The 10,499-nt window shown below is 37.5% G+C and overlaps 1 protein-coding gene across 23 annotated transcripts in view; it reads right to left on the bottom strand.

Moving 5' to 3' along the window:
* mpripa (myosin phosphatase Rho interacting protein a) overlaps positions 1-10,499 on the bottom strand; it is a 109,920-nt gene that overhangs the window by 62,356 nt on the left and 37,065 nt on the right. For all 23 annotated transcript variants that reach the window (XM_087309962.1, XM_087309939.1, XM_087309940.1 and 20 more), the window contains exons 4-5: positions 4,317-4,468; positions 1,266-1,350 (exon numbers count right to left, since the gene is read on the bottom strand). Coding sequence is in view for 22 of the 23 variants with exons in the window: in XM_087309939.1 (XP_087166065.1) it covers positions 1,266-1,350; positions 4,317-4,468 (237 nt within the window). In the remaining variant the exon portion in view is untranslated. The remainder of the gene's footprint in view (positions 1-1,265; positions 1,351-4,316; positions 4,469-10,499) is intronic.

Here is a 10,499-nt window from a genome sequence, read left to right as displayed (position 1 = left end):
GGTCAATAGTGGTAGCCTACTACAGGTTTAAAAAAAATATATATTAAAAAAGGAAACATAAGCTGTACAACATGCTATAACAAATGCTTAAATAATGAGGCCTAGTTTACAAGCGTCACGTTTTTAATTAGATTGTGCCGTCCTGTCATATAAAGTAAGCCTATAGGTCTGTTATTTTTACTAAAGAAAATATATTATTTGAGTTTAGCACTAGAACTATAGACACTGCATTATGCCTAAAGAAAAAAAAAGCACCGTATTGGGATCAGATCTGTATCGGTCGATACTCAGAATTTTGGTATTGAGATCGGATCGGTTCCAAAAAAATGGTATCAATGCATCCCCTGCATTTCACAATTAGATTTTACAATTAAAACATACTCACTTAAAAAAATAATTTAAAATTTCATGTTTAAATTACACTTGTAGCAATATTAGCATCTTCATCATTAGTTAACACATAATTATTTTTCAGCATACTGTATATATATATATATATATATATATATATATATATATATATATATATATATATATATATATATATAAATAATGTTTTTAATTGTTTTTTAAAGACTAAATAAAATAAACGTGTATGATGTTTTTTTGTTTTATTTTCGCAAGCAGATGCATGTCATAACTCAACCTGCTAAGAACTAGACAGGTAGTGCTTAGTTAAGAAGAGGAAATGCCTTCAAATTCCAGAGTACATTCCTTTAGCAGCCATTCACTAAATGAGTGAGTGAAATATTTGGCGAGGTTTAGTGTGTAGGAGTGTGTTTGTGTCTGTAACTACGGTCCAAGAATGAAGACAAAAGTTTTGCATAAGATTAAACAAACGCAGTGTAAATAAGTTATGTCTAAACGTGCACCTTAATCTTACCTCTAACAGATGGAGAGATGGTTTGGATGCAAGACTTATCTGCCGTTTACACTAGCGTGTTTTCATTTTAAAATATATACGGTTTTGTTATTTTACATCCGACATCCAAATTACACCGGCATCTTCGATCCATAACAATTGAAATCATTTTAAAATGCTGAAGACGCAGTATTAGTGTAAATGCTGGTGCTTGTTTCAGTATACACTAGGCTTATGATGGTTTACACAGTTTTTGTGATTAATTGATGAAGATTTTACCACAATATATGGTATTATGGGGTGGCACGGTGGCTCAGTGTTGTAGCTTGCAATCTCAATCTTCAAACGTATTTATTTTTTATCAGATAGGGATCTCATTGATCGTGATCAGGTGGTTCTGTACCTGTGGTGTTGACGTTTCTACTTTCCGTTTCTTCTTCTGGTTTTGTTTGTTGGTTCGTGGAAACACCATCAGCGCCTCCTGCCATCTGAACACACAAACAGTGTTTAAGAATTACTTTAAAACCTCAATTGGTAAACAGCTAATTGCCACAACAGCTGAAGATATCGATATATGGAGCCATCATTTATATTGATGTTCCTTTATTTTGTTGTGTTTATCTTGAGTGATACCTGGGGCCTGTTTCAAAAGGAGGATAAGTGAAAACTCAGAGTATTTTAACCCTGAAATGAGAGAAACTCTGGGTTTTCCGTTTCAAAATGGCAGGTTTGTTAAACTCGAGAAAGCAGGGTAAGTTAAGCCTGTTTCTAAAAGAAAGGTCACTTTAACTCAGAGTCAGTTACTGTGGTAACTTACTCTGTGAAGCTAACCTGGTCAGAAGCAGGTTTTATTCTCTAAACTCAGAGTTTCTGTCGGTCTCCTCCCCTTTTTTAAAGACGAAGCGGTATTTCTCGCCTTAGCCTTGCGTTTCCACCCACCTATTTTAATGCTCATTTTGGAGATGTGCATATGTGGATTGATGGAAACGTCATGATGCACATAACTTTTGAAGATATGCATGAAAAACACGCATAATTGAGCAGGATAAACTTTTATTCTATAGAAAATATGCGCATAAACTACGATGGAAACATTTTTACTAAACAAATTACAGTATGTACATTAAAAAAAGGTCTTCATATGATGAAGAAAATGTTTGTGAATGGACAAACCAGCAGGCTGAGCGCACTGTAATACGTCTTAAATGTTTCTTTAGTCATTTTAAAATGCCTTAACTGTTTCAGTAGTAGTGTATATAATTAGGCTACCTCTGAGCATCTGGAGTGTGTCAAGAGTCTGCGCATCTCATGGCTTCAAACGCCCCCACTTGTTCATTGTCTTCTGAGGCGCAAGTACATTTCTTAAATAAATAATTGACGCAGCTTCTTCTACCACAGTAAATTCTGTTTATACAGTTGAAATTTGGTGCCAGTTAATCAGGAAAAGACGATTTTGTTCTCTTTGACTCGTTGGATGGAAACGCTGCTTTATTCACATCTTTGATACAATATTCTAGTTTTGCACATAAATTTATGTAATATATTTGGATGGAAACTTAGATATTGCCTACCTTTTAGTCACACACAAAACAATAAATAATTACTTTAAATTCACTGACCTTCGACATGTACTGTAACTAAATTAATGGGATTATTATTCTTTCTACAAATTATTTTTAGTACCGTTTACCTTCTAAATGTTATATCAAACTCTATCACTTGATCAAGAAAAAAAGGCAGACACACAAGTGCACTTTAAATCTATTAAAACTAATAAACGTGTATAAAAGTTTAGAAAAAAATGTATAAACATCACACTTTACATTACTTATTTTATTATACTTAAATATTTAAAAATTAAAATTACACATTAACTTGAGCATCTTTTTTTCCTAGGCTAACTTTCTCTGTTTCACTGATGGTTGCTTCTTTTTAAATATATATGCTTAAATTTGCTATAATGTTGCATGATCACATTAAGTTCAGCTGGAGAAATAAATGCTGATCTCTTTTTTTCAGATGTTGCCATGGTCACTCCTAATATCTGCGCTCCATTGATAATGCCTTTTTATAGTCACAGCGTGTGCGCTTAACTCTGAGTTGGTCTACTCAAAGTTGATTGACCTAACTCAGATCCGCTATTCTGAAACCGAAAACTCAGAGTTTTTAATCTCTTGGTAAATTAACTCAGAGTTCAAGTTTAAACTCCGAGTTGTTAGAACTTCCTTACTGAAACAGGCCCCTGAAGGCATGAGGAAAAGGAGATTGAACTGTTTACTTTAAATATTGTTTTCTGCAGCCCTAATATGCATCAACTCTAATGAACTCAAATAAGATTCACCCGCACATACTGTATGAGCACTTGATCCGAAAAATTTGGGAAATTAGAAGAAAGAAATGTGATTTCATTAAATTAGCAAGATGATTTATGTTTACACTATGCATTATTTTTTTAAGGAATGAAGCTGTTAAAATACCTTTTTTGTAAAACGTTTCACAAATAAAATATACTGAATATCTCTGATGTATAACTTTTACTGTGTTTCTTAATAAAAATAAAAAGTTAAAACTCAATTAGTGACTAAATGCTTATTAATCTATGACTAATCACCATCAGTGACTTATTATTAGGCCCACACGTAATCTGCGCGCGCAGAATTCCGCAAATTTTCCGCAGATTTTCAGCAGAATTCCGCAGATTTTTAGCCCATTATAAATTCTGTTTATTTACTTGAGAAAATGTGTATATCTGAATTTATTCAGTTTTTATTCAGTAATTTATTACTTTTTATTTAATATATTAAAGTGTAAGTTATGATACTCCGCTGGATACTCCCAAAATAATTCTGCAGAAATCCACAGATTTTTACCAAAATTCTCCGCAGAAATAGCAAAAAACGTCCGCAGATTCCGTCTGGCCCTGCTTATTACTTATTAATATTTAAAACCAAACATGCCTCAGCGCAACACAAATGATCCCAAAAATCACATTTATCATTCATTGGAATAGATTCACATGAGCTTTGAAATCTTTAAAGTCCAATATGTTTGTGTGTTCATTTATATTTATTACCAGCAAGTTTTATAAACAAATGCATGTTTATTCTGCATAATACAAAAAGCCCTTAGAGCAAACAGTAATCTCTTGCTGTACACTCCTCATTTGTAAGTCACTTTGGATAAAAGCATCTGCTAAATGAGTAAATGTTAATTATTAAATGCATCAAAGTCGCAATTAGCCATCAAACAGATCGTGGACTGAAAGTGCTTGCATGAATTAAAGAGAAAACATGATTTTTTTTCTTTAAAACATAACTGATAGTGGGATGTTAAATGAGCATTCTGAGTGAAGCGCTGTCTCTGAGTAGTTCATCGCAGTATTACAGTAATGTGTTAGACTGCAGATGAACAGATCATCACGCTCATGCTTCATGTGTGTGGGTGTAAAACTCACCCATGTATTGTCTCTTTGCTCTCAGCGCGGATGTAATGGTCTTTGTCTGGTGTGCAGATGCAGAGCGAGTGTTTCTGACCCGTCCGGCTCTCACCGTCCACCACATCCACACACTGATTCAGGTTTATGGTGCCCTGTGGAAGAGTGCTGGCCTGAAACACACACACACACACACACACACACACACACACACACACACACACACACACACACACACACACACACACACACACACACACACACACACACACACACACACACACACACACACACACACACAAACACACACAAACACACACAAACACACAAACACACACACACACACACAAACACAAACAGACACATACACACACAGACACATACACACACACACACACACACAAATAGATATATACTTTCATTAACACAAAACTAATAATCAGCACAACTGTTTTCAGCTTTCATAATAATACGAAATGTTCCTCGAGCAGCATATTTGCATATTAGAGTAATTTATGAAACACACAAATATATAAAGCACATTCATTAACACAAAACTAGTAAAAGCACAATTTTTTTCATCGGTAATAAAAAAATTAATGTCTCTTGATCATCAAATCTGCATATTCGAATAATTTCTGAAACGCACGCACGCACACACGCACGCAAGCACACGCACGCACGCACGCACAAACACGCGCACGCACGCACACACACGCGCACACACGCGCACACACGCGCACACACACACGCGCGCACACGCGCACACGCGCACACACACACGCATTATTTTCAGCATGTTTTTCAGCATTTATAATCAGGGTTCGAAATTGCGATCATTTTGGTCTTAAATGCGCAATTTTATCTATGTGACCTCAAAATAAATTTGGGAGCATCAGTGCATAAGGGCACTTTCACACCTACACTTTTGTTTCGGAACGTATCTTGATTGCCCAGTTAGTGCGGTTCGTTTGGCATATGTGAACAGGGCAATCGCGCTCTGTTCCGCGCCAAAGTAATCACTCCGAGATCGCTTGAATGAGGTGGTCTCAGCTCGATTGAAACAAACCCTGGAGCGGATCTATTGCAGGGAGAAAGCGATCCGATCCGAGCGCGGTTATATCACAGTGTTTTATGCATATGTAATAGGCTTACGGCTATATGAAGAGAGAATTATGAGTAGGGCGGGAAGTTTCGCGAGTCTCCGGATGCCCGCAAACGAGTGATGATCTCCCGGTAATCTCGCGTCTCCCTCCCGTTCATCAAATAGGCATCGTCACGCACCCTTCTCACCCCTCCCCACCGCATCTCTCTTCAGACGCTGCAAAATAAACCCTGACACTCTGACCAATGTGAAGAGAGTTTACTCGCACGTGACTTGTTTTAGCTCTTTTGGTCCGATTAGAAACTTTGCAGTGTGAAAGCTAACCGCTCCAAGAGCAAAGAGCAACAATGTAACATTTGTAATCTCTGTTTCGGAACAACTGAATCGATTCACAGGTGTGAAAGCACCCTAAAATTGATGTTGTGTGACCAGCTTTCAAAGCAAAATGTTCAACACGAGCGCAGCATTTACACCTTAAGCATCTTTGCACCTAAAAATGGCAAACGCAGCGCTCAGGAATGGTTTAAAACAGTTGTCATGTCAACTTGCTGCAGTAAACAAAGCCTGCAATGCCTGCTCCGCTTTCAAGCTCTTCTTATTGGCCCACTGCGCTAGAACAGAACTCGAATGGATTGGTTAATATCAGCTGTCAATCACTCAGTTCCAATGACAGGGAGCTGCAGCCGTGAGAATGTAAAGGTCTGGATATGAGAGAATGAAAACAACACTGACAGATTTAGTTTTAGAAACCACCTAAAGTTACAAATAATGACACATCTGATTAGTGATCATGTGCTGAATGTCAATCCAGCATTTACACTTTTCGAAGAGTGGATAAAAGACTTTAAGTCCGCTATGAAAATGACTAAAGCATTCACTGTAAAGCTGGGGGGACGGAGTTTTCAGGTAACAGTGTTTGCCTCATCCACACATTAAGCACGAGATGTTCTGACGTTATTTAATCCTTCATTTAATCGTCACGATGCTGTCAATCGTGAGACTGACACCGCGTTCACCATTGCTAAACAGCATGCATTCACTGAGATGAAACTAACATTGCAGCTCATGAAAAGATCGGTATTGCTATTAAGATGAAGTATGCAAATAATAAGTTATACATCAATATCATCTGTGCAATGTCAGACAGCGCCTGTGAGAACACTTTGTTGTATTGGTTAAATGTAGAACACGGAAGCAGCTTGAAGCCGAAAGCGCGAGTATGTCTGCATTCTGGAGGTATTATAAAGTTGATGACGACAACTTTGCCATAGCAAACTGTGAGATATGTAAACTTGGGGTTGCCTGCCGGGTATTTTAAGTTGCTGTTTGTTTTTATGTTCGATGCTTTTTATATTCAAGTCCAAAAGTGAAGAATGTATAATAGTTATGACTTGATTGTTCAAGCTAGCTCACAGACGTGCTCTGTTTGTTAACAGAGATGTATAATGTTAAAATAAGGTGAATTAAAGAAAAAATAAGGAACATCCTGGATCAGATTTTTCGCTCTTTATTCTTTTTTTGAGTATTATAGACGTATCAGATCAGGTTTTGCTAGATACTTAAAATCAAATGACTGACACAAGGGCAAAAAACTAACCTGATTGGGACATCAATAACATATTTAACCAGGAAAGAGCCATTTTAAACTAATAAAAATCCAACATGGCGAGGCAGTGGCGCAGTAGGTAGTGCTGTCGCCTCACAGCAAGAAGGTCGCTGGTTCAAGCCTCGGCTCAGTTGGCGTTTCTGTGTGGAGTTTGCATATTTTCCCTGCCTTCGCATGGGTTTCCTCCGGATGCTCCGGTTTCCCCCACAGTCCAAAGACATGCGGTACAGGTGAATTGGGTAGGTTAAATTGTCTGTAGTGTATGAGTGTGTGTGTGTGAATGTGTGTGTGGATGTTTCCCAGAGATGGCTGGCAGGGCATCCGCTGCGTAAAAACTTGCTGGATAAGTTGGCGGTTCATTCCGCTGTGGCGACCCCGGATAAATTTAGTGACTAAGCCGACAAGAAAATGAATGAATGAATGAAAAATCCAACATTTTGTGTTGCATTTTCAGTTATGAAAATTGCAGAAACCCATCCACATATGTACAACGGATCCAAAATAAAAGGGGAAGTTTCTAAAATGAAAAAATGACTTGCTCCTTTAGACCTCTGATTATAATTTTGTTTTAATAAAGATTGACAATAATAATGTGGCAGCACGATGGCGCAGTGGCTAGCACGATCGCCTCACAGCTAGAAGGACGCTAGTTCAAGCCTCGGCGGGGTCTGTTGGCGTTTCAGTGTGGAGTTGGCATGTTCTCCCCGTGTGGGTGTGGGTTTTCTCCAGATGCTCCGGTTTCCCCCACAGTCCAAACAAATGCGCAATAGGGGAATTGGTATGCTAAAACTGACCGTAGTGTGTGTGTGTGTGTGTGTGTGAATGAGTGTGTATGGATGTTTCCCAGTGATGTGTTATGGCAGGAAGGGCATCCGCAGTGTTAAACATATGCAGGATAAGTTGGTGGTTCATTCCGCTGTGGCGACCCCAGATTAATAAAGAGACTATGCCGAAAAGAAAAGGAATGAATGAATAATAATAATAGATTTTATAATAAAAATAACTGATTATGCTGATTATAACGGAAATGCTGCCTTTATATAATAAAATTCCGTAAAATACACAACAAACAGTGATGTGTGTGACAGTTATGCTTTTCTAAACATAACCAGTCACATGTGTTGTTATTACTGCGTCTGATTTTTATGACACAGAAATGTTTGTTCTCTACGGAAAAACTTCACAATAAGTGAAGCAAGATGTGTGGATTTTGTCAGCATTAGCATTTGAAGACAATATTTATAAACAACACGATTAGCATTTTCATTTAGGGTTATGCTTGTAGTTACTACTGCATTATAAAACCATAGAAGTCCACAGCAAAGTAAACATGCATGTGTGTGTGTGTGTACACGTGTGTCACATGACCTCCCTCAAACACACATCACAAACCGGTTAATTCTGCCTATATTTCTGTCATCCCCTGACGAACCTCCTCAAGCATTCATCCAAGTTTCTCTTTCACAACATCTCCTGATATTTTAATTCTTGTTCTTGAAGAGTTACAAAATTCCTCCTTTGTTGTGCAGCCAGCATTCACACACACACACACACACACAATAACTCTTTCAACAGGCCTGACACACACAGAAACAGTGACCAAGCAACACACACACACTCATTAGAAATTTGGACAGAACAACACAAAAACGCAGCCCTTCACAAAACGCTTCTTTTTAGCCGCTTGTTTACAGTTTCACTTGAGCGACGCTGCTGAACGCGTTTGTTTGTTTTACAAGTACCGACGACATGATGCCGACACGTCTGAGTGATGACAGCAGAGGTGCAGATAAGGCTGCTGATGCATCATGGGAGAAATTCAAGTTCCATAAAACAGACATCATGCATTTTTAAGGCACGGCGGGGGGTTTCGGTTCCTGTAATCAGCCTGCAGAGTTCATTTGAAGCCAGAAAATCCGCCTTTAACTCCCTTAACACGTGTTTTAAGCAGAAGTAGCGTCACATGTTATCTGCTGCTTGATTTGCGTTTTATTAAGAGCAAAATTAACTTGTTTTTTAATAGGTGCACATTAAACGTTAAGTAATTTCTGCCATCATTTACTAACTCAAAATCTATTTAAACAACGTAATTACCTTTTATTTTTAGTTATTTTTCAGTATTTTGTGCAATTAAAGTATTACATTGTTATAATACAAATATCTTTATTTACATTTTTAGTTTATATGTAAAAATATTAGTCCTTTGGCTTAAGCACATTTCAGCAGGTCGCTAAAACAAGGTTTCTCATTTGCATAAATTTGCATAAACTACTTTTGCCTTTATTTCAGTTACTAAAAACACTATTTACTCATCCTTCCCTTGTTTTAAACCTGTTTGACTTTCTTCCTTTTGTTCAGCACAAAAGAAGATATTTTGAAAAATGCTGACACTCACTATGGAAGTCAATGGGGGCCGCATGGAAGTCGATGATTGCATTCTTCAAAATATCTTCTTTTGTGTGTTTAACAGAAGAAAATAACTCAAAGGTTTAAAACCACAAAAGGGAGAGTAAATAATGAGGTGATTTAAATTGCTGGGTGACTTTAAATTGATTAAAAAGCTATAAATGCATGAAGAATTATCTAAAATAAATGTTTTATTACCTTTTTATTGATCAACAAATTCATAAAATGCATCTGAGAATGCATCACATCATTTTGCACAATAATGTCAACTCCTTTCAACATTAACATCGACTTCTAAAGGATCATGTGACACTGAAGACTTTAATGTTTATATCCATCTAAGAGAGAGTACAGTAAAGGATGAGGTAATGAGCTATTTTGGGGTGAACGATCTCTCTGAAATTAAAAGGTTTTGATTTAGCATTATTCTTAAATACTCCACACAATGTACATTGCACCGTTTATATTCAAGCTATCTCACAAGCTGATTAGTTTTCAGTGAATCATACTTGCAGATCAAAGTTCCTGAAGCTCAAATATTGTGTTTGACTTCTGCTCTATATTTACTGTCAGACTAGTTCCACCAAACTAACCCTCAATATATCTGCTTATCTACAACCTGTGCTCAGTTTGGCTTTACTGTGACATTTTAGAGCCTTCTTTAGAATAAAAAAATTAATGCTGGCTTGGTAAGCAGGTAGAAAACAAAAAGTTTACTGACCTTAAACTTATGGACATTATTGTAGCAGAATGAACTGCCAACTATTCCAGCATATGTTTTACACAGCTGATGCCCTTTTTGCCGCAACTCATAACTGGGAAACACCCATACACTATCACATTCACACTCACTCATACACTACGGCCAATTTAGTTCATCAATTCTCCTATAGCGCATGTGTTTGGACTGTGTGGGAGACCGGAGCACCCGGAGGAAACCCACACCAACACAAGGAGAACATGCAAACTCCACACAGGAATGCCAACTGGCCCAGCCGGGGCTCGAACCAGCGGCCTTCTTGCTGTGAGGTCACACTGAGCCACTGTGTCACCCTTTTTTTAAACAATTGAGACTTTCATCAGAATT

This window comes from Danio rerio, chromosome 24 (genome assembly GCF_052040795.2).
Source record: "Danio rerio strain M-AB ecotype USA chromosome 24, GRCz13ab, whole genome shotgun sequence".
Classification (NCBI taxonomy): domain Eukaryota; kingdom Metazoa; phylum Chordata; class Actinopteri; order Cypriniformes; family Danionidae; genus Danio; species Danio rerio.
This window is presented reverse-complemented; position numbering and strand designations above follow the sequence as displayed.